This window comes from Odocoileus virginianus, chromosome 16 (genome assembly GCF_023699985.2).
Source record: "Odocoileus virginianus isolate 20LAN1187 ecotype Illinois chromosome 16, Ovbor_1.2, whole genome shotgun sequence".
NCBI classification, from domain to species: Eukaryota; Metazoa; Chordata; class Mammalia; order Artiodactyla; family Cervidae; genus Odocoileus; species Odocoileus virginianus.
The window spans coordinates 2,624,349-2,649,781 of NC_069689.1; the positions used below are offsets into that span (position 1 = coordinate 2,624,349).

The 25,433-nt window shown below is 37.3% G+C and overlaps 1 protein-coding gene and 1 pseudogene across 8 annotated transcripts in view; one reads left to right on the forward strand and one right to left on the reverse strand.

Annotated features, from left to right (window-relative positions):
* Positions 1-25,433, forward strand: part of SCAPER (S-phase cyclin A associated protein in the ER) — a 400,938-nt gene that overhangs the window by 67,976 nt on the left and 307,529 nt on the right. For 6 of the 8 annotated variants that reach the window (XM_020886983.2, XM_020886986.2, XM_020886987.2 and 3 more), the window contains 3 exons: positions 10,653-10,753; positions 14,123-14,239; positions 18,050-18,210. In XM_020886983.2, coding sequence (XP_020742642.2) covers positions 10,653-10,753; positions 14,123-14,239; positions 18,050-18,210 — 379 coding nt within the window. Of the gene's footprint in view, positions 1-10,652; positions 10,754-14,122; positions 14,240-18,049; positions 18,211-21,676; positions 21,772-24,077; positions 24,337-25,433 lie in introns of those variants that run through there. The other 2 variants (XM_020886991.2, XM_020886990.2) reach the window with 2 other exon arrangements.
* Positions 23,163-24,091, reverse strand: LOC110133211 (transformer-2 protein homolog alpha pseudogene; annotated as a pseudogene).

The following is a 25,433-nucleotide window of genomic DNA, read 5'->3' on the forward strand; positions in this document are numbered from 1 at the left end:
TATGTACTTCTAAATTTCCTACTTGTTACATTAAAAAGGCAAAAAGAAACATATGAAAATAACTTACATAATATTTTAAATTTAACCCAATACATCAAAAATTATTTCAACATGTAATGAGTATTAATATTATTATTTTTTTTTACTGTGATCATTATTATTAAGATATTTTATATTCTTTCTTTTTGGTCAGAGTCTAAGTTCAGAGTAGCTACCTTTAATGTACTTGATAACCACGTGTGGCAAGTGATTACCATATTGAACATATTTTTTGAATTCTTTTGTCTATGGTAGATTTCATATTTCATATTTCATCTGTATATTGGATGAGCATACCCTATATTTCTTTATCAAATACCCTGTATTTCTTTTATCATACACTGGTAAAAATGTTTGGGTAGAGGGACTTTTCATATCTCTGAGGATAACTGGAAGAGCTAGGTGATAAATAATAAATCTACAGACAGCTTAGGGAAGGTGAAGAATTCTTAAGCAGAAGAATAATAGGAGCATGATCCAGGAAAAGATAGAAATCCTTATGGGGAAACCTCAGCAATAATAATCTGAGTAATTTATTGGTCAGAGGACAAATTATAGTAGAAATTGGGAAATATTTTGAACTGAATAACAAACATAATATATGTGAGATGGAGCCTAAGTCATATCTCAAGGAAACTTTATAGTGCTAAAATGCATATAATTTCTGGAATATAATAAAGGCTGAAAGCCAGTGATCAGAATATCCAGCTCAAGAAGTTGGGGGGAAAAGTAGACTAAACCCAAAGACATTAGAAGGAAGAAAATGATAAAGAGTAGAAATTAATAAAATAGAACTGTCATATATCATCAAAGTCAGAAGCTGCTGCTGTGGTTAATCAAGAAAAGAAATTAGAAAGTATGGAAACTAGTATCAGTGATGAAAAAGATAATATTACTTCTAACATTACTATCAGATATGAAAAAGGTAACTGACTACAGGTCCTATAGAACATTAAAAATACAAGAGCTCCTTCTCTATTCTCTTGTTCTCCCACCTCATTTAAAAAAACAGGGATTAGAAGTAGCTGGCAGATGTGGGTTGGTTGCATAAGAAATACTAAGAAAATAAGTTAAGATTTTGAATATAAAGGGAATAAAATTTCTCATTTTCAGAGAAAGGATTTACCACTATGGAAAGGGAGAAGTTTAGAATGAACTAAGGTGATTGATGTGAAGAGCCGACTCACTGGAAAAGACCCCGATGCTGGGAAAGATTGATGGCAAGAGGAGAAGGGCAAGACAGAGGATGAGATGGTTAGATAGCTTCACTGACTCAATGGACATGAGTTTGAGCGAACTCAGGAAGATAGTGAAAAACAGGGAAACCTGGTGTGCTGCAGTTCATGGTGTCACAAAGAGTCAGACGCTGCTTAGTGACTGAACACCACCACCAAATAGGTGATTGATTGAATTTGGAAGCATTGGTATGAACTTACGTTTCTTTTTTAAATACCTATACACAGCTAGGTACAGAAATAGGTGTAGATGTGTTCATGTGTATGTGTGTGCATGTGTATGTGTATATTTGTTTTTCTACTTTCTGCTTTTGCTTCACTGACTACACTAAAGCCTTTGAATGTGTGGATCACAACAAATTGGAAAATTCTTAAAGAGATGGGAATATGAGACCACCTTCCCTGCCTCCTGAGAAACCTGTATGCAGGACAAGAAGCAACAGTTAGAATGGGACTGGTTCAAAATTAGGAAAGGAGTACATTAAGGCTGTATGTTGTTACCCTGCTTATTTACTTATATGCAGAGTTCAGTTCAGTTCAGTTCAGTTGCTCAGTCGTGTCCGACTCTTTGCGACCCCATGAATTGCAGCATGCCAGGCCTCCCTGTCCATCACCAACTCCCGGAGTTTACTCAAACTCATGTCCATCGAGTCGGTCATGCCATCCAACCATCTCATCCTCTGTCGTCCCCTTCTCCTCCTGCCCCCAATCCCTCCCAGCATCAGGGTCTTTTCCAATGACTCAACTCTTGGCATGAGGTGGCCAAAGTACTGGAGGTTCAGCTTCAGCATCAGTCCTTCTAATGAACACCCAGGACTGATCTCCTTTAGGATGGACTGGTTGGATCTCCTTGCAGTCCAAGGGACTCTCAAGAGTATTCTCCAATACCACAGTTCAAAAGCATCAATGTTTTGGCGCTTAGCTTTCTTCACAGTCCAACTCTCACACCCATACATGACCACTGGGAAAACCATAGCCTTGACTAGATGGACCTTAGTTGGCAAAGTAATGTCTCTGCTTTTTAATATGCTGTCTAGGTTGGTCATAACTTTCCTTCCAAGGAGTAAGCGTCTTTTAATTTCATGGCTGCAGTCACCATCTGCAGTGATTTTGGAGCCCCAAAAAATGAAGTCTGACACTGTGTCTACTGTTTCCCCATCTATTTGCCATGAAGTGATGGGACCAGATGCCATGATCTTCATTTTCTGAATATTGAGTTTTAAGCCAACTTTTTCACTCTCCTCTTTCACTTTCATCAAGAGGCTTTTTAGTTCCTCTTCACTTTCTGCCGTAAGGGTGGTATCATCTGCACATCTGAGGTTATTGATATTTCTCCCGGCAGAGTACATCATGCAGAATGCTAGGCTGGATTACTCACAAGCTGGAATCAAGAGTGTGGGGAGAAATATCAATAACCTTAGATACGCAGATAATACCACTTTAGTGGCAGAAAGTGAAGAAGAACTAAAGAGAGTCTTGATGAGGGTAAAAGAGGACAGTGAAAAACTGGTTTACAACTCAACATTCGAAAAACAAAGATCATGGCCATCCATTCCTATCACTTCATGGCAAATAGATGGGAAAAAGTGGGGTCAGTGACAGATTTTACTTTCTTGGGCTCCAAAATCACTGTGGACAGTGACTGCAGGCATGAAATTAAAAGATACTTGCTCCTTGGAAGAAAAGCTATGACAAAACCTGGACAGAGTATTAAAAAGCAGAGACATCAGTTTGCTGACTAAGGTCCATCTCATCAAAGCTATGGTTTTTCCCATAGTCATGTATGGATGTGAGAGCTGGACCATAAATGAGTCTGAGTGCAGAAGAATTGATGCTTTCAAACTGTGGTGTTGGAGAAGACTCGTGAGTGTCCCTTAGACAGCAGGGAGATGAAACCAATCAATCCTAAAGGAAATCAACCCTAAATATTCATTGGAAGGACTGATGTTTAAGCTGAAGTTTCAATACTTTGGCCACTTGAATCGAAGAGCTGACTAATTGGAAAAGACCCTGATGCTAGGAAAGGTTGAGGGCAGGAGGAGAAGGGGGCGAGAGAGGATGAGATGGCTAGATGGGTCACGACCTCAATGGGCATGAGTTTGAGCAAAGTCCACAAGAGAGCAACTGAACAACAACAGCAGCTGGGAGCACCGTCAAGCACTGACACACCAGTATCAGTGAACACATTAAACACCTAATCTTTAGGTATTTATATCATTTAGGTCAATATATCATTCTCCAATGAAAAGAACCAGAACTGCTTAGAGAAATAGCTGATTCCAGGGCAGGGGCAGGGAAAATACAAGATGAACCTGAAAAATCTTTTTGTGACAGAAAGGAAATAATGTGACGCAATGTCACATGTAACATGTAACATGTGACGCAATGGTAACATGTCAGAAATACATAAGAGCCAGCATCAACAACTTCCCATTTGCCAAATCTGGGACAATTCAAGTATTAAACAATGATAGTAATGGATCATTCAAGAATATAGAAATTGGTGAATACATACTATTATAAATAAATAAATTAATAAATAGTCAAATAAGGGAGAAGGGAAAGCACCTTTTCTATAATAGAATGCTAAGTAATAAATGTAGAAGGAATGATGAAATCAGAAAACCATCATTTACCAATTATTATAATAATTTATCCAGGCAAAAATCACCAATGGATCTTAGTGAAATTTGTTGAAGAACATGATATTTATAGTTACAGAATATCTCCCTAAAAGATAGTTTTTAAGTACAGACAAAAATAGGAAGTTTAAGTGGGGAGTTGTTAGATACCACTTATCAGATTATCAAATTTATTATCATTAGTAATAGGACATATACATAGTGGGTGCCTCTTTATATTAGACACTGAGAAGACCACAGCATCACTAATGTGGTGTTCCTTATAATTCATTTAATTTGACCTTAAATTGATTGACATATTACAAAATAACTGCCTATGTTCTTTAAAAATATGAGGTCGTGAACATCTAAGGAAGAGCAGTAATAGAATGAAGAAGACAGGACAGTTAAATGCAAGCATGATTCTCAGTAGGACCTTGGATTAGTTTATTTTTCTTCTCTAAAGCCACCCTGCTTATTTAACTTACATGCAGAATACATCACATGAAATGCCAGGCTAGATGGCTCACAAGCTGGAATCAAGATTGAGGGAGAAATATCAATAACCTCAGATATTATGCAGATGACCCTACCTTAATGGCAGAAAATGAAAAGGAACTAAAGAGTTGTTTTTTGTTTTTTTTTTTTTTTAATGAAGGTGAAAGAGTAGAGTGAAAAGCTGGGTTAAAACTCAGCATTCAAAAAATGAAGATCATGGCATCCAGCCCCATCACTTCATGGTAAATGGGTGGGGGATAAATGGAAACAGTGACAGACTTTATTTTCTTGGGCTCCAAAATCACGGCGGTTGGTGACTGCAGGTACAAAATTTTTAAAAGAGAAGAAAAGCCATGACAAACCTAGACAGCGTATTGAAGAGCAGAGATCACTTTGCCAAGAAAGGTCCATCTAGTCAAAGCTATGGTTTTTCCAGTAGTCATGTACAGATGTGAGAGTTGGACCCTCAGGAAGGCTGAGCACAAGAATTGATGCTTTCAAAGCTGTAGTCCTAGAGAAGACTCTGGAGAGTCAGTCCCTTGTTCAACAAGGAGATAAAACTAGTCAATCCTAAAGGAAATCAATCCCGAATATTCATTAGAAGGACTGATGCTTAAATTGAACTTCCAATAGTTTGGCCAGCTGATGCAAAGAGCTGACTCATTGGAAAAGACCCTGATATTGGGAAAGATTTAGGGCAAAGAAGGGGGCAACAGAGGATGAGATGGTTGGATGGCATCACTGACTCAGTGGACATGCTGCTGCGGCTGCTAAGTCGCTTCAGTCTTGTCTGACTCTGTGCGACCCCACAGATGGCAGCCCACCAGGCTCCACCATCCCTAGGATTCTCCAGGCAAGAACAATGGAGTGGGTTGCCATTTCCTTCTCCAATGCATGAAAGTAGAAAGTGAAAGTGAAGTCGCTCAGTTGTGTCCGACTCTTTGCGACCCCATGGACTGCAGCCTACCAGGCTCCCCCGTCCATGGGATTTTCCAGAGTTGCCATTGCCTTCTCCACAATGGACATGAGTTTGAGCAAACTCCTGGGAGATAGTGGAGGACAGGGAAGCCTGGTGTGCTGCAGTCCATGGCGTCACAAAGAGTCAGACATGACTTAGTGACTGAACAGCGACAACAAAAGTACAGTAGTGGAACAGTTGGTAAAATTTGAGTGAGTTGGAGGACCCTCACTTCCTGAATTCAAGCTTACTCCAAAGCTATAATAATCAAAATGATGAGTTGCCAGGATAAGGATAGACATAGAGATCTTGGCAGTAAATCCGTAACGTCTGTGGTCACTTTTTTGTTAGAATGTTTTTATTTATGTATTTATTTTGGACTATTCTGGTTCTTTGCTGCTGAGCAGACTTTTCCGTAGTGGCAGTAAGTGGGGGCTACTCTCGTTACAGTGTGAAGCCTTCTCACTGTAGTGGCTTCTCTCGTTGTGAGAAGGGAAGAGCTCCATGGTGCACAGGTTTCAGTAGTTGCAGCTCCTGGGCTCTAGAGCACAGGCTCAATAGTTGTGGCCCAGGGGCTTAGTTGCTCCACTGCCTGTGGGATCCTCTCGGACCAAGGATCCAACCCGTGTCTCCTGCATTGGCAAGTACGCCAACAGGGAAGCCCTGGTCACTGTTTTTTTGACAAGGGTGTGGAGAGTATTTCATGGGGAAAGAATCACCTTTCAGCAAACGTTGCTGGGACAACTAGATATCCACACACAAAGAATGAAATTTGGGTCCCTACCTCACACCATATGCACAATTTAACTGAAAATGGATCAAAGACCTAAAGGTAAGAACTAAAACTATAAAACTTTGAAGAAAACATAGATGTAAATCTTTGTAACCTTGAAGTAGGCAATACTTTCTCAAATATTATGCCCAGAGCACAAGTAACCAGATAAAAAATATGTAAATTGAACTTCATCTAAATTTAAAACTTATATGTGTTATTAGGACACTCACAAGTGAAAAGACAGCTCACAGAATGAGAGAAAATATTTTCAAACCATATGTCTGGTAAGTCTAATATACAGAACATATGAAAAATTCCTGCAGTCCAAAAATAAACAAGACAAATAGCCCAGTTAAAAAATGGACCAAGAATTTGAATACACATTTTTGCATAGATGATATACAAATGTCCATAAACACATGACTATGTACTCAACATTTTTAGTTATCAGGGAAAATCAAATAAAAACAACAGTATCACTTTACTGTCATTAGGTTGACTAGAGTCAAGAAGTCAGAAAATAGCAAACGTTGGTAAGGATTGAAGAAGATGCAACCCTCTCGTATTGCTAGTGGCAATGTAAAATGGTACAGCTACTGTGGAAAAAATTTTGGTAATTAATGTTAAATGTTAGAGTTACCATATGGCCCAGGAAATCCACTTCCATTTATACACCCAAGAGAATTAGAAACATGTGTTCACATAAAAACTTGTACATGAATGTTCACAGCAGCAGCATTCATAATAGGCAAAAAGTGAGAACAGCCTAAATATGCATCAACTGAAAGTGAATGAAAGAAGTTGTGTTTACACAGTTATTTAGTTATAGAAAGAAATGGAGTACAGATGCATGCTACCAGGTAGATGAGCCTTGAAAACATTCAGTTCAGTTGCTCAATCGTGTCCGACTCTTTGCGACCCCATGGACCACAGCACACCAGGCTGTCCAACTCCCAGAGCCTCAAATTCATCTCAGAGTCACTGATGCCACCCAACCATCTCATCCTCTGTCGTTCCCTTCTCCTCCTGCCTTCAATCTTTCCCAGCATCAGGGTCTTTTCAAATGAGTCAGCTCTTCGCATCAGGTGGCCAAAGTATTGGAGTTTCAGCTTCAGCATCAGTCCTTCCAATGAACACCCAGCACTGATCTCCTTTAGGATGGACTGGTTGGATCTCCTTGCAGTCCAAGGGACTCTCAAGAGTCTTCTCCAACACCACAGTTCAAAAGCATCAATTCTTTGGTGCTCAGCCTTCTTCTTTAGTCCAACTCTCACATCCATACATGACTACTGGAAAAACCATAAGCTTGACGAGATGGACCTTTGTTGGTAAAGTAATGTCTCTGCTTTTTAATATGCTGTCTAGGTTGATCATAACTTTCCTTCCAAGGAGTAAGCGTCTTTTAATTTCATGGCTGCAGTCACCACCTGCAGTGATTTTGGAGCCCAAAAAGTTAAAGTTAGCCACTGTTTCCACTGTTTCCCCATCTATTTGCCATGAAGTGGTGGGACTGGATGCTGTGATCTTAGTTTTCTGAATGTTGAGCTTTAAGCCAACTTTTCACTCTCCTCTTTCACTTTGATCAAAAGGCTCTTTAGTTCTTCTACACTTTCTGCCGTAAGGGTGCTGTCATCTGCATATCTGAGGTTATTGTTATTTCTCCTGGCAGTCTTCCAGCTTGTGCTTCATCCAGCATAGCATTTCTCATGAAAACATTATGCTAACTAAAAGAAGCCACCTTGAAAGACCACATATCATATGATTCTGTTTATATGAAATGTCCAGAACAGGCCAGTCCATAGATATAGAAGGTTGATCAGTGGTTTCCAAAGGCTGGGGAGAAGGGGAAATGGGGAGTGACTGCTAAAGATTTCTTTTGTGGAATGATGAAAATGTTTTAGAATTAGTTGCATAATTCTGTGTATATATGATGCACAGCTCTGAATTGCATAATTTAAAGTGGTGAATTTTATAGTCTGTGAATTATATCTGAATAAAAAATTGAGGAAAAAAAGCCTGTATCATGCAAATTCTTCTAGAACATAGAAAAATAGAGAATTCCTTTCAGCATAACCTTGATAACCAAAACTCTTAGAAGAAAGGAAAATATAGGCAACACCGAAGTACAGATGCATAAGTCCTAAACCAGATAACGATGTATTGAATCTAGTGATTTGAAAATTGGACAGTACATCACAATCAAGTTAGGTTCTTTGTAGTCCTGCAATGTTCCTTTAACATTTGAATATTAAATTAATGTTATTTACCAGATTAGATGAGTGAAGATGAAAAATCATATAATCATGTCAGTGATTCTGGAAAAATAGTTTGTGAAATTCAGCACCCATTCATGATAAAACTAGTACACTGAGAATAAAAGGGAACATCCTTAGTGATATAAGGAATCTTCCAAAAATTCTAGAGTAAACATCAAGCTTAATGGTGAGATGTTGAGAGCTTTCCTTCTGAAATTGTGAATGAGACAAGATAGGCCACTGTCTTTATTTCTTCTCAGCCTTGTGCCAGCACAGGAATAAGAGAATAAGACATAAAAGATATGAGACTTATGGAGAAATATAAGTATGTAATTATTCACAGATCACATATATATGTATGTATACACACACACACACACACACACACACACACTTAGGAGATCCAGGAAAATCAACATTACCTGAAAAAAAATTTAAAGCAACTACCATTTATTCTTAGGCTTGAGTCTAACAAAAGATATGTAAGACCTCTACACAGAAAAATATAGTACATTATTGAGACACACTGAGTAAGATAAATATATAGAGCTATAGGTCTGTAAAGATTCGAAAAACAATGTTATAAGAATTTCAGTTTTCTTTCAGTTCATCTATAAAATCAATGCAAATGCAATTTAAATTCTATTTTTTTTACCCTTGAGAAGTTGACAAGCTGATTCTAAAATTTGTATGGAAATGCTTAAAGGGCTGAAATTAGCCTCGACAACTTTGAGGTCAAAGATAAAGTTGGAGAATTTACTGGGTTTTGAGATTTATTTTAGAGCTGTAGCAATGCATGATAATTTACTTCTGGCATAAGAACAGACCAGTGTAACAGAAGAGATACTCTAGAAACAGACCCACGCTTTGAAAGATAATTTTGGAGAAATCTTCCTGACCTTGTGATAGGAAAAGAATACTTAAAAATGACACAAATAATATCAGTCTTTACATAAAACAGTTGTAAATTAGACCACCGTAAAATTTGGAATTTCTGTTTTTCAAAAGATTTCATTCCATTAGGAGAGTGAAAAGGCGAGCTTATATGTGCTGCACATATAATTAACAATAGGCACATGTCCAAAAGAAGTTCTTCTGCACATCAAAAAGAGAAAGACACTAGAAAAACGGGATGAGTCTTGAATAAGCACTTTATAAAAAGAGGTTGGGCAGTAAACATATGAAAAAGTGCTGAGAATTGTTAATAATCAGAGAAACACATACTAACTAAAACCAAAATGAAACCATTACAGCCCCATCAGCCAGAATGACTCAGGTTAAAAATGCAAAAAGAAGACCCAGAATGGACAATTCCAAGTATAGATGAGGGTGTGCAACAAGTAGTGTTCACATACACTGCTGCTGGGTGTGGCAGCCACTTCGGAAAACAGTTTGTTACTATACATGCAAGCGGAACATAGGCTTACTCTGTGACTCAGCAATTACACTCTTGATCATACACTCAACAGAAATAAAACATATGTGCAGTGAACATGTACATGAGTAATAGCATTTAACTTGTAATATCCCAAATTTGGAAATTACTTCATTGTGCATCAACATTAGATTGTATAAATATTAGGTAAATAAATATTAAAATAAATACCAACCAATAAATTTTGATAAACTGTAAATTGGGTAAATAAATGTTAATAGAAATTCAGTAGTGACCTTGGAATATGACAGTAAGTGAATGGCAGGTACATTCTGCAATATGGGTGAATCAGATAAACAAATGTACAACAGAAACCACAAAATAATACATAGTCTATGAGTTCATTTTATGAATTTCAAAATCAGGCAAAATAAAACTATTAGAAGTCAAAGCAGTGGTTACTTTGGAACAGTGATTTGGAGGGGGACATCAGGGAACTTTTATTAGAGACTGATAGTGTTAAATTTTTTGTCTCAGATGGTGGTTGCATGAGTCCTTACTTTGAAATAATTTATCAGTACATTTATGTTTCATGTACTTTTCTGTTTATTAAATATAGCAATAAAAAGATTAAAAGAATATTCAGTTGAGAAAGTCTTGAGAAGGAATATCAATACCATCTCTTAGTCTTTATACTGTGAGCTTCACTGATTTCTTACCAAACAGAATGAAAATAACCCCCACCTCCCCAGATATCAGTAAGTTTTGCTGCTTCCTCAGTGAGGAGTATTACTGTAAAAATTGTTAATTCCTAAGTCCTTTACTCTAAAATTTTTTTTCTTGGAACTCTTTAGTTTCAGAATGGAATCTAATGTTTGTTGTTTGTTTTGAATTAGGAGGTGCTGATGATGCTGGATAACTATGTAAGAGATTTCAAAGCATTGATTGACTGGATTCAACTTCAGGAAAAGCTAGAGAAGACAGATGCTCAAAGCAGGTAATGAATTCTGGTCTTTATAGCAGCTGGCAGATTCTAAAGCATTTATTAAAATTGACAATGAACTTGACCTCAGCTTAACTGGAAACTTGTCTAAATCTAAAAGTTGGGAGCTGCGGGAGCTGCATTTCTCAAGTTCAGTAACAAGTATTTTATTGGGTACCTACTAGTGCAAGGCACTTTTTATCTTGTACAGAAATTTAACTGCTGAGTAAGATACACTTACTGCTTTCACGAATTTGTAGTCTAAGGGTGGGATAAAATAGAACTGATTACTATGAAAAAATTGTCAATATTATAGGTGTTCAGAGGACAGAGTCATATCTCCATTGGGGAATAGATCAGGAAAGATTTTGAGGAGGTTGTAGAAGTGTTTTAAAAAATGTGATGGATTTTAATAAAGTTGGCCTTTCAGATGAAGGGAGTAAGGACAGCTATAGAAGTTCAGAGTGCGTGTGAAGTGACAGTAAAGTAGGGAGTATAGTATTTCTTCTTAAGGTAGTAGGCAGTGAGGAAAATTGATGCGATTAGGGGAATGATGAAAGATCAGAGCTGTTTTAGAAACCTTCATTTGGAATCAGCGCACTGTGGAGCTGCAGTGTGTGCTGCACATAGCACACCTTCGTTTGGAATCAGTCCCGGTGCCAGGCTCTGGGACTGTTGTGACTAAGAAAACAGACGCAGTCCTGCCCTCAGGAAGTGCACAGTGCATTGACGGGAAACACTGAGGCTAAATACTTATCAGTGTACAGAGTAATCCCGAAGAAACATGCTATACTTTGGGAGTATAATAAAAGGTACCATCAACCAGTTTGTTAAGCCCAGGAGGATTTCCCCAAGGAGCTTATGTTTCAGTGAGGCAGAAATACCAAGAAGCAGTTAGCTTGACAGGGAGAGAAGAAAAACGTAATCCCCAGTAGAGGTGACAGTATAGGGTATCCTGGAGGTGCAGGAGAGCGCAGAATAGTCCAAGAGCTCAGAGTTCAGCAGGGTCGGAGTGAATAGAACAGGGAAAGAATAGCATGAGATGAACCTAGAGAGGTAGGCTGAGACCAGATTACGTAGGACTTTGTAGACGTGATAAACACTTTAGTGTTTACTTTGGGCCATAAGGGTTTTTAAGTAAGGAAATTACATATCAGACTTGCTTTTTTTCTTTAAAGATATTTCTGACTGTAGTGTGGGAAGGTTGAGATTCAGCAGTATAGTTTATAGATTAGATGCTGGCTACTCAGGCTCGAGGAAAGGCAGTAGGGAGAGCCGAGAGATACTCCAGAGATGGATAATCCAACTGTATTTAGTATCGTTTTGGTTATGTGCACAGGCAAAAAAACAATTTGCTATTTAGTTTAGACTTAAAAGTGAAGCCTGAGCTTTTGTGAAGTGGGTCAGTTCACATGAAGCTACAGTGATGCCCTTTTACCTGGAGAAAACAGGCCTAGGCTGCCTCTTTTCCTTGGATTTAACCTTGGTTCAGTCTCAGTGAGTGGAACCATCCTGTTGAAAACACATCTTTTATCCCATCCTAGTCTGTCAACCCCAGGGGGAAACACAAGAAAGTGAAGGCATCCCACGGGACAAATCCAGAAAGTCTTGGTTCCCAGGAAACCAAATTCAAGGAAATTAGTTGTCTTTGCAATAAGCAGTTTCACCCTTACCCCTTGATAATAGGTGATTAGATCGGGTGGGAGTGGGGGATACATTCTTTAGTGGGGTTGAACCAGATCATCATGCTGATTTGGAATTGGTGACTGTATTGCCTTGAAAATATAAGCAGAGGAAATCAGGTTCAAAGAAAACAGAATAGATGTACAGAGAGGGCAGAAATGAGGGAAATCATCTGGTCTTTCAGAGTTTGAGAGTGTTGCTTTAAAGCCTGCCTCTTCCGGACCTAATCCTCATGAGCCACCTTGAGGATGTCCTTATCCTTGTAAGTTTATATCCTTGCAATAAATCTTTATTTTCTTTTCTTTTTTTTTTAGCTTAATGAAGTTTCTGTTCCTTGTATCCAAAAAGAGTCTGTAATGTAACTGTCAATGCATTATAGAAGTGAACTAGTTTTTTTTTTTTCTTGCTTGCAAACTCCAGGCTAGCAGTGGCTGTGTTGAAGATTATAGTGAGAAAGATTCTGAGGCCAACTCCAAGCTTAACAGCTATGCCTATCCGAGCATCATGGTTCAAAAATATACCTGAGGCAACACTTTAAAAAACCACATATTATTTATTTGTCCGCATTGGGTCTTAGTTGCAGCCTGCAGGATCTTTCACTGTGGCACATAGACTCTCCAGTTGCAAGGTGTGGGGCCCCAGAGCCTGCGAACTTCAGTAGTTGTGACATAGGAGCTCTCCAGCTGTACACGGACTTAGTTGCTCCAAGGCATGTGAGATCTTAATTCCCTGATAAGGGATTGAACCCATGTCCTCTGCATTGTAAGTCGGATTCTTAACCACTGGACCACAAGAGAAATCCCTGAGGCAACTTTTTTACCTTAAGAACTTCCCAGCATTTCACCTCTTTGCCTCCTGAGGCAGCTCACAGATATAAAAAGCAACCTTTAATTTCCTGTAGGTGGCATTATCCATCTTTCATTCATCATCTCATGCATCAAAATTTATTTCCCATATGATTTGGCAATAAAATATCAAAAGCTTTAGATTTTATTTGGATAAACATCTATATGAATTGTTTTCTAGTAATTAATATCATTTTTTAATGAGAGAAGAAATTCACAGTCACTAGATTGAATAAAGAGTAAGAGGCTAGGAGATTTGGAGACTTACGAAGTTCTGATTGAGGGCATAGGGTAGAGAAGATATTGCTTGGGAAACTTTTTGTCAAGTGGAGATGATGCATCCTATCAACTGATTGGTGTGGGGCCAGTGAAGAAGGAGGAATAGTTAGCTTTTCTAGCAAAGAACAGTGAAATGTTTATGATGTTGCTCTTGTGGGTGAGGTAGAGGATGAATGTGTATTCTTCAGTTTAACCCTCAGCACTGTCTTTCTGTCTGATCTCTGCTCTACACTCTTAGCTCTCCAACAACACTGGATACAAGTAGCCAAAATTAGTACCATTACCTTTTTAATGTGTTTATAGCTGGGTGTATGGAAGCTTTTAAAATATAAGTAGTTTATGTCATGTCTTTGTAACCCCATAACCTGCTGTAGTGGATGGAAAATCCTGGACCATGCATCTGAAATTATTTACTGGTAATATGGTAAATAACTTTCTGATAGACAGTGTACCATGGAAAAATTGTGATCTGCTTCTGTTTTCATGCACTTAACAACAAAGAGAAAAGATTAGATTACCCTACCACCACTGCCGCTGCCTCTTTTCTCTTTTAATTTTGTGTGTCTTGAATTGGCAGACCAACTTCATTGGCATGGGAAGTAAAGAAGATGTCCCCAGGACGTCATGTGATTCCAAGTCCGTCAACAGATAGAATAAATGTAACACCAAATGCTCGAAGAAGCTTAAATTTTGGGTGAGATGAACTCAAAACTTAGTAGCCACTAAGGCTTGCATTATAGTAAATAAATTTTTTGTGGATAATATACTTGTATTATAAAACTTGCATTTCACTATAAATATATTCTTTTATATGTTTTTGTTTATGTTTGATAAAAAGTTAAAATTCAGCAGAGTAAAGTTTTAACTTTTAGGAAGTATTTTATGTTCAAACATAGGATCCCAAAGTTAAAACTCAGAAACATATTTCATGCTAAATGATTAGTGGCATGAATTGTCAATTTTACAACAGATGACCTAAATATACCATAAACTGTGTTATATATCATATGGACAGTAATATATCTTATACATTATAATCTTATCAACAGTTTTATAATTGCTATTTTATGCAGTTGTCTTTTATATCACATAAGAGAAGACAAGAGTTATAAGAAGAAATAAGTTTGTGTTGTCTTTTGTATTTACCTATGTAGTTATTTACTTTTGGTGGTTCTCTTTATCTCTTCATGTGGATTCAGGTTACTGTCTAGTGGCCTATCATTCATCTGGAGCTGTCTTTAATATATCTTATTAGGCAGGTCTGCTGGTAGCAGTTTTTCTCAGGTTTTGTTTATCTGAGGATATCTTAATTTATCTTTCAGTTTTTTGAAGGATAGTTTTGCTGTACATAGAATTATTGATTGAGAGTTCTTCTGTTTTAGCACTTTGACTATGTCCTCTCACTGCCTTCTGGCTTCCATGGCTTCTGATGAGAGATAAGGTGTTCTTCTTTCATGAGATACCTCAGTTCTCTCTTGGTGCTCTCAAGATTCTCTCTCTGTCTTTGGTTTTCAATAGTTTGATTATGATGTATTTAGGTGTGGAGTTTGTAGAGCATTTTTAGGTTTGAGGATAAATGTTTTTCATCAAATTTGGTAAGTTTTTGTCCATTATTTCTACAGATACTCTTTCTGTCCCTTTTTTTCTCTCCTCTCCTGGAAATCCCACTCATACTGGGATTGTGTTACTCATGATGGTGTTCCACAGTTTTTGAGACTCTGTTCAAATTTCTGCATTCATTTTTCTTTCTGTTTTTTGGGTTAGATAGTCTCAATTTACCTCTTTTTAAATTTGCTAATTCTTTATTTTGCAAGCTTAATTCTGCTGTTGAGCCCCTCTGGTGAATTTTTCATTTTCATTATTGTACTTTTCAACTCCAAAACATCTATGTAATTCTTTTTAAGTATTTATTTGTTTATTTATTTGACTGTGACAGGTCTTAGTTGCAGCACATGGGATCTTCAGTCTTCATTGTGGCATGTGGGATCTTTAGTTGTGGTGTTTGGAGTCTACTTCCTTGACCAGGGATCGAACCTGAGCCCCGTGAATTGGGAGCACAGAATCTTAGCCACTAGACCACCAGGAAAGTCTCTGTGATTATTTTTCACATTTGATTTAATGTTTATTGATATCCTATATTTGGTGAAAGATTTTTCTCACACTTTATTTTTAGACATGGTTGTGTTTGTTCTTAAATATTCTTTGAACATATTTATAATAGCTCATTTAAAGTCTTTGTCTAGTAAGTCCAGTGTTGAGGCTTCCTTCAGGACTTGTTTTGGTTGCTTTTCTGTTGTGTGTCTGTGAGTAGGCTGTACTTTCCTGTTTCTTTGCGTGTCTTACGGCTTTTGTTAAACATTGGACATTTAAACAGTATAGTGTGATAGCACCGGAGAGCAGGTTGCTGCACTCGCCAGGTTTGTGTCACTGTTAGTGATGGTGGTTCTGCTACTGTTTGTTTGTTTTGTGACTTTCTTGAACTAGTCTTCTGGAGTCTGTGTTCTTTGTTGTTATAGTCACTAAGTCTCTACTTCGTTATCTTAGTTGTCAGCTAATGATTTGACAGAGATTTCCTTAAATCCTTGAACCAATAAATCTCCTAGCTCTTTTCTAGTTTTATGTGTGATCAGCATGTCTTCAGTGCTCTGGAGTTTACAGTTCTAACTTTGCTCTCAATTCCTGCTTCCCCAGAGCCTCAAGGGCAGTCAGAGGTGAGAGATTAGAGCTGTTCCAGACCTTTCCTGAGTTTGCACACAACCCAGCGCATGTGTGTGGTCTTTTTGATTTCCAGGAATGTATTAGAGCTTTTCAGAGTCCCCCATGGACTTCTCATTCTCCATCTTTGCCTTTTAAGTTAGCCCCTGTTTGCCCAAAATGCTGTTGATCCCTTTGGCACCTATGATGTTGTTCGTGGAAGTTATCACTGTTGTTTTCCTTAAGTTTCCATGGCAAAACTAGCTTTTAAAGATAAATATCTGTTTGGAGTCTAGTTCTTTAGAGTGAGTCTTAATATTTGTAGTGTGAGGGTCAGTAAGTAGTTTGCTTGGTCAGTTATCTTTGTTCTGTTAAAACTTACCCTTTCTTCTTGGCTTCTCATTGCTCCTGTCTCCATGTCCACGGTCAGTTTCATCTCCTGTTACTGCTGGGCCTTGCATATATGTATATTATTATTAGATTTTCAGTGTGTTAAAATTTTTAATGTTTGTTTTTTGTTCTTACACTATGACCTTCTTTAAGGCAAGATGTTTGTCATATTTTCTGTATCCCAAGCACCTAGCATTGTTCTCAGCCCTTAGTAAGAGCTCATTAAGTGTTATTCAGTAGAATCAACTTTTTGCTTTAAATGAGATTATTAGATAGTATTGCCCTAGGTGAAGGTTGATGGACTTTGGAGCCTTATAATAAAATTGAACCTTAGTGGAGTTGGGGAAAGATATATAAGCAAATAAAAGCAAATGTATGTATATTCAAGCACCATTTTAAGAGAAGTTCCCCTATAATGCATTCCATTGGTCTGTAATGCAGAGAGTCTTGTATGGTGCATGGTTTATTTTAACACTGAAAGTCTTTAATGCATGCATAATAAAGTTCTCATGTTGATCTTCATGTGTTGTATCATTGAATTAATTGACACCCTTTATTGTCATCATAAAATGATAATAAAGCATGTTGAAAAACTGTGGCTTATAGGCAGACTTTAATATATATACTCACTTCTCTTCTTACTGGTTGAGTTAATTGCTTTAGACTCTGCAGTTAGTTACCAAACTTGTTTAAGTTGTCTGTATTTTAACTCATAACTTAAATATTAAGTAAACCACTAAAATATGAGTATAAAATGAGTCATTGTTTCTGTGAAAACTAAGATGAGTTTTTGGGAAGCTTTGATAAAGTGAATGGTTAAAGTTTTGCTGTCAAATGAGGAGTGGATAGGACAACTATAAAAGCTGGGAGAGATTATTAAAGTTGAGAAGAATTGTGTACTTAGATTATTTAATAGTTGTCACTGAATTATCACTCCATTTCAAAAAACCCCAAATTGGACATTGTCAATGAGGCATCATACTTGAGGTTCATGTAAGAAATAATACACGTGAAAAACCCTGTTTTAATAGTGCCTGTGTTGATATATGGTCAAATTAATGGACATTTTATTATTAATAGATAAGAGTTTTAAATGAAAATAAAAAGTTAAGGGTATATGTGCAGGTATATGTGCATTTTTTTAAAAGATTCTCCATTTCACTGAGATTTTCTTTTAAACTGAACTAGTGACAGCTTTTATATTATGTTTGTTCCCATATTATATGTTATGCTGGACTAATGAAGTATTAGTCCAGGATATTTATGAATACATTTGCCTTCAGTTGCTATGATGGTATGTTATCCTGTATGTATGGATATACATTCACACATATAATTCATTTAAAATTTAAATATATTAAGTATATGTTTAAAATTTTAACATATATGTATTTATTAAATTCAGTCATTTTCTCCACAGGGGTTCATCTGGCGCAGTGGCTGCTCCGCGCCTGGCTCCCACAGGTGTCAGCTGGGCTGACAAGGTGAAGGCTCATCATACAGGCTCTGCTGCTCCTTCAGATGTAGCACCTGCCCAGTCTTGCCCACCAGCGGCAGTGCAGAAGCCTTCCCGCAGAAATGGCAAGTGGTTTTGAATCAACCTTTTTATGCAGCAGACAAGTGGATTTATGTGGATCTATTTATTTTATTTGAAATTGGTCATAGTAGCATTATATATTTATCTCGGTGCATCATTTCTTTGATGTTAGGTTGCTTTAGTTAAAATCATAAAATAATCTTAAAAAACTATATGAAAACTTAGGAAGATCATTCTAGTCTCAAGTTTGACAGTGATGTCTTTTGTCAATTCATTTATTAAGATACTTTATAACTCTTTTGACTTAAAGTAGAAAAGAAATACAGTAGTTCATCCTCTACTTTAAAATACCATGCCAGTACTTCATTAATATTTAAATATTATTTAAATGAATTTCATTAATATTTTAAATACTGAAATAATTTCCTGTTTATCTTTACTCAGGTATCTTGTTTTCCATACCATCAGAATAAATAAAGGTCAAAAATAAATAGAAGGGCCATTATTCTAAAGATCCACCTTTATTTATTCCATAGGGGTTTTCTACATAAATTCAGGGTGGATTTTTTAAAATTTTCAGCTACATTAGGTCTTCATTGCTGTGCATGGACTTCCTCTAATTGTGGCCAGTTGGGGGCGCTACTCTTCATTGTGGTGTGCAGGCTTCTCATTGAGGTGACTTCTCTTGTTGCAGAGCACAGGCGCTAGGGTGCACGGGCTTCAGTAGTTGTGACCCATGTGCTCAGTAGTTGTGGCACGTGGGCTCAGTTGCTCCACAGCATGTGGAATCTTTCTGGACCAGGGATTGAACTGGTGGCCCCTGCATTGCAAGGTGAATTCTTAACCACTGGACCAGCAGGGAAGCCCCAGGGTCGATTTTTTTTTATATATACATTTTTAGAGACTTGGATTTTAGAGTGATAATAAGAAATAATGAATTTGTATTATGAGTTAGAGACAACTTGAGAATACTGCTTTCCTTTCTCTTTGATGAAAGATCTGTTTGGAGCTTTTTGGTTCGTAAATGTTTTATTTGATATAACAAAGGTAATGCAACATCTTCATTACTGATACTGTGTTGTTTTTTCCATTTTGGTCTCAGTAAGATGTATTGGCTTGTTTCAAACGTATGCCTTACTTTATTTATAGAATATATTGCCTGTGCTTTCTCTATTGAGAAAGTAGAAAATTGAGAGTAGGCATGAGTTCTTTCTTAGGAAAAGGTAGGAAAATGTATAATGATAAAGGTTAGTGTCTGTATCTTGAAAGGGTCTGAAAGAAATGTATTAAAAAATCAAAACCACAAGGAATTGTATTGGGTTGGCCAAAAAGTTCATTTGGACTTTTCTGTAAGATGTTACAGATGTATCATAGTTTTGTTTAAAGCAGTATTTATGAGTGTGACTCATTTCATTTAAGTGAAATGATTGATCTTAATTATGGCTAGACTGAAAAATAATATTGTTAATGTACCAGGGAATTTTGTTTTTGATCACTTTAGTTTTCCATTTTGGGGTTTTGATGCACTGTTGTGCACTGTGAGCAAACTCTGGGAGTTGGTGATGGACAGGGGAGCCTGGTGGTGCTGCAGTTCATGGGGTCACAAAGAGTTGGACGCGACTGAGCAACTGAACTGTGCACTGAATTATGGTATATAACTTAAGTTCAATTTATAACTGCAGTAGCTATAATACTCAAGTTTTTAATAATATGCTATAAAGTTGGCTTTTGTTAAAGATGACAAAGTGAGCACAAACAGTTACCTTACTCTGTCCCCAAACTCAACTGAAATGATATGGAAGGACTTAAAAAGAGACAGGAGAAGAGATGATATGAGCAAAAGTTGGAAAGTAGAAAGACCAGTGGTGACATTTGAGTAAGCTCGCTGAATTCTCAGCTCTGAGAGTGGGCAAAACTGTCAATGTCAGGCAATCCAATTTGTTCCATATAACTTCCAAAAGATCAAAAATTGGTGTGAGCAGGTATCTTTGGACGTGAGAGTATAGATAGGGATTATAAGTTAAGAAGAATCTTGAATCTTCCTCAATTCTTCATTACTCTGAATAGTAGGATGAGAGTAGATGTATCTTACTCACCCCACAAAATATTGGAGGTTCATTCTCTTGAGAAGGTACAGAAGATAGTATTTGACCCAAGGGATACCAGCTACATTGAAAGATGGGAGTATTGTATTGAAAAATAAAGAAGTTAAGTGAAAGACTATTCATAATGTTAAGACGCCTCAATCTTTCTTCCTCTTCATACCCACTCCTCCTACTGAACTGTGAGGTTTCCAGATCAAAAGAACCCATACCTGAGTAACTCATCCAGGTCTGGTATGCTGCTGCTGCTGCTAAGTCGCTTCAGTTGTGTCTGACTGACCTATAGACGTCAGCCCACCAAGCTCCCCCATCCCTGGGATTATCCAGGCAAGAATACTCGAGTGGGTTGCCATTTCCTTCTCCAATGCATGAAAAGTGAAAAGTGAAAGTGAAGTCGCTCAGTCATGTCCAACTCTTCATGACTCCATGGACTGCAGCCTACCAGGCTCTTCCGTCCATGGAATTTTCCAGGCAAGAGTACTGGAGTGGGGTACCATTGCCTTCTCCACAGATCTGGTATAGATCATGAGATACTGGTCTTTGAGGCTGATTCTGTAATTGGATGAATGTCTGGTAGTTTTGGAAGACTTTGGCAATTTGAAGCTAGGTTGTGAATTGTGGTAGATTGTTGCGAAAATGGGTCTGGACAACTTCTCTCATCCATGTGCATGCACACCATTCCCACTGTCAAGTAGTAGAGTCTGTTTTTCTCCCCATAAGTCTTTGGTTGGTCCTGTGACTTGATATGATCAGTAGAATGTATGTAGAGTGACATTTAGTAAATTCCCAGTGTACCTGGTAAAGAGTCCTTGCAGCGTCAGTTTTCTTGTTAGAAGCCAACTGCCCTGTAAAGAAGCCCAAGATAGGCTGCTGAATAATGAGAGACCATATGAAGAGAAAGTGGCCAGGGGAAGAACTATCTCAAGTCAGTAACTAATATCAAAACTGTAGGAATGTGGTGAGGCTATCATGCACTCTCTGATTTGAGTTGAATAACCCTCGCTGACACCAGGTGGAGATGAGAAGAGTACCCTCTATACCTCCCCCACAGAAACTGAGCACTCTTCAGATTCCTGACTCAAAGACTTTCATGGAAATAAGATGATTAGTATTTTAAGATGTTAAGTTTTAGTTTTCTTATATAAAAATAGTTAATGAGACTATCCCCTATTTGAATAATAATGGGTTATAGAAAGATAAAGGAAGAAGTCATGAAATAATTAAAGAAACTTTTGTTTAACATGAAGATAATAAGCTTTTAACCATAAGGGCCATTCATTAAATGTCCAGTATAATGGATGAAAGTAGAGTGACATCAAAATTTGTTGGGAAATTTATGAGTAATACAGATGATGAGAGGCTCTAAAAATAGAAAAGAACAGTTTATATACAAATGACCAAGAATCAGAATTGATTCTGAATCAATAAAAAAAAAATCAACTTTTGCAGAATTACCAGAAGCCACAAGAAAATTGAACAGTGTCTTCAAAATTCTGGAGAAAGGTAATTTCAAAGCTAAAATCCTATGTCCAGCCAAATTATCCATTAGATGTGAGAGTCGATTAAAGACATTTCAAACATGCAAGGTCTTAACATTTTTTTTTTAACTTCATCAACACTGTCACTACTACAGAAAGAGGCAAAGGTAATAATTTTGTGGTGGTGATCCCAGGATATTTGCAGTGTGCATGTCTAGGGAGCAACCAATCCAGATTTTTTTATGGTCACAGTGCTTTGTAAGAGAGGAATCCAAAAAAATAAGTGAAATTCTTAAAGCAGCTAATGTGGTTGCACATGTTAGAAGAGATTTAAAATTTTAAGAAACTTGGTATTGAATTAATTCTAAGTCAGTAGAAAATGCTGAGGTTAAATCATGAAGAGATTCCAAAGTTCTATCACTTTATAGAATAGAAAAGAATATAAAGAAAATAAAGGATATAAAGAAAATTTAAAAAAAAGAAAAATAGAATGCAGCGAAGAGCATAAGAGGCACACACGTAAATGGAGTCTGTGAAGGGATGGAGTGAATGGTGCAAAAGCAACATTTGAGGAGGTAATAATCACTGAAGATTTTCCCAAACTGCAAAAGACATAAAAGTCTTATATTCAAGAAATGCTGTAAACCTCTAAGTAGGAAAAATACAAAATAAATCTCATCTAGATGCAATATACTGAAAATACTAAAAAAAATACTAGAAAATCTCTGCAAATAATCAAAGTTTTAAAAAAAGACTTTTTTTTTTTTTAAGTTTCAACAAATGTATTTTAAATACAACATGTTTTGCAGGAGTCCACAAGCTTTTCATTTCTAAAAAAAAAAAAAACGATGTAATTTTTAGGGTTCAAAAATTCTGTTCTTCAAAAGAAATGACCAAGTAAGCATTTTTTCTATAGCTTCAAACTTTCTACACTCAACTATTTGATTTTGTTCCATGCCACCCCAGACAAACTTGACCTGACTGAACTACTACTAACTTCCCCAAAAGAAAGTTAAAAAAGGAGTTTGTAGTAAATGCAGACCTCTAATACAATGTCTAATACAATATCTAACACAAAAGAAGCTTTAAAAAGATCATTTCTTTCCTCATTTTGATAAGATAGGAGTGAATTTCCCATAAAAGCAAAAAACAAACAAAAAAATCATTTACAAAGCATAACACTGGGGGTTCCTTTTTTACTCAAGATGTTTAACTACTCAAAAGTGACAATTACATCTTTAAGAATATAATAAAAGGGGTGGAAAATAGCAATACAATTGACAAAGTGTAGATGCTAAACAAACCAAAGATTTTTTTAAGGGTTCTTTTTGAGGAATAGGGAGGATTAGAAGCTTGGGGAAATCCAGAATTTAAAAAAAGAGAAAAAGATGTCCTCAACTGCAACCGCTCTGCTTATTAATAGCGTCTTGGGCTGTAGGATCGAGATCTTGATCGTGATCTGTATCGACTGTAATAAGGAGAAGGTGATCTTCTTCTGTACCGGTAATCATAGTCTTCGTATCTGTCGTACCCACGATCGTATCCTCAATCATAGTAAGACTCTCGACGTCAGCCGCCTCCTCCACCGCCACCCCCGCCGCCGCCGCCACCGCCGCCACTGTGAGTTGGTCTAACCATGTATACGCCTGGTGTTGGTGTGTGTGTGCTCTCTTGGTGATAGAATAATCCACCCGAATTCTTCTACCATGCAGTTCCATTCCATTTGCGCTTTCCATAGCCTCCTTTGAGTCATCTATTCTCTCGAAATAAACAAAAGCAAATCCTCGTGACCGTCCAGTTCGCTGGTCATAAACCACATTGACACCACTCAACGGTCCATATCGAGAAAATACTTCGCGAAGATCTCTCTCTGTTGTGTACAAACTGAGGCCAAACACTCCTAGACAAGTATTGGGATCAGGATTTGCCCTGCTGCCTGTATGTCTTCTCCCGTTAGACATTGGAGAATGACTTCGGCTCCTTCGACGCCGGTATTCTGGTGTGTATGACCTACTTCGAGACCGTCTCCTATGAGAGTGAGAATGGGATCTGGATCGAGTGTAACGTCTATGAGAATGCCTCCTTGACCTCGACCTGGATTTTGATCTTGATCGAGAATGGGATTCAGAGTGTTTGGAAACCCTTGATGGACTACGAGATCCTGACCTGCTCTCCGATTTTACACCAGCAGGAGTTCCCGTTGGAGATTTTGACTGAGAGCGAGACTCTCTGCCCTCGAAGTTGTTCTCCTCTGCATCACTCATGTCGGCCAGGCGCTCCCCAGAACTAAATAAGAGACAAGTCTCGGCTTGAGGGCCGATGGCCTAATCAACCCGCTGACTGGACCGAGGGCAGGAGGAAAGAGTCGGCACCGACGGCCGCCCTACTCCACTCCCACTCGGTCGCAGGCTCCGGCCAAAGAAAGACTTTTTTAGAAAAAAGACTTTTCAAAGGAGCAACAGTAAACTCATAGCAGATAAAAGCCAGATGCGAGTAGAATGAGATCTTTTAAGGTGCTGAAAGAAAATAACTGGCAAGATAGAATTCTACATCCAGCAAAAATAACCTTCAAAATGAAGGTGACATAAAGGTAATTCTAGATAAATAAAAAAGGAGAGAATTTGTAATTAGCAGACTTACACTAAAAAAAATGCTGCAGAGTTCCTCAGGCACGTAAATGATCCCAGATAGAAACCCAAAAATACGTGAAGGAATGAAGAACACTGGAAGGAGTAGACATGTAGATAACATTAAATGTGTATTGACTATGGAACAATGTCTTGTGGAGCTTGACATGTATGTAGAATGAAAATTTATGACAATAATTCAAAAGATAAAAGCAGAAAAATGGAGTTTATATTATCTAGGTTCTAGCATTATCTGCTGCTGCTGCTGCTAAGTCGCTTCAGTCGTGTCCGACTCTGTGCGACCCCATAGACGGCAGCCCACCAGGCTCCGCCATCCCTGGGACTCTCCAGGCAAGAACACTGGAGTGGGTTGCCATTTCCTTCTCCAATGCATGAAAGTGAACTAGCATTATCTAGGAAGTTACAAAATAATTTGTATTAGATATAAGTCAAGGATGTGTTATAAACTCAAGAAAGCAAAAGAGAAGAATAAAAGAATGTTCAACTAATAATCCTTTTGATTAATCCAAAAGAAAACCAGAGAAGAGGAAAAAAGAAACACAAAACAGATAAGACAAATAAAAAACAAACCGTAGTGTATTAGAAGTAAATGCAATTCTATCAGTCCCTACATTAAATATAAATGGTCTAAATACTAAATTTTAAAAACAAAAATTATAAAGCCATTTAAAAAAAATAAACCTGTATTCTACTTACAAGAGATGTACCTTCCATATGAAGACATGGAAAAGTCAAAAGAAAAAGACAGGGAAAGATGAAAGATATTCTATACATACCCTATTCAAATCAAAACTAGTATTTTTAGAATAACCAGACAAAATGGAGTAGATAGGAAGCATTTTAAAGAGAGATTTTTATTTTTAAGTACTAAAGGGTCATCTCATCAGAAAGATAAAGTAATTTTAAATTGCTTTAGATATAAACATATATATATATATATATATATATATACATATCTTTAAAACATATAAAGCAAAACCAGGCAGGAGTGAAAGGAAAAATTAAAAAAAGTCTATATTTATACTGGGAGATTTTAACA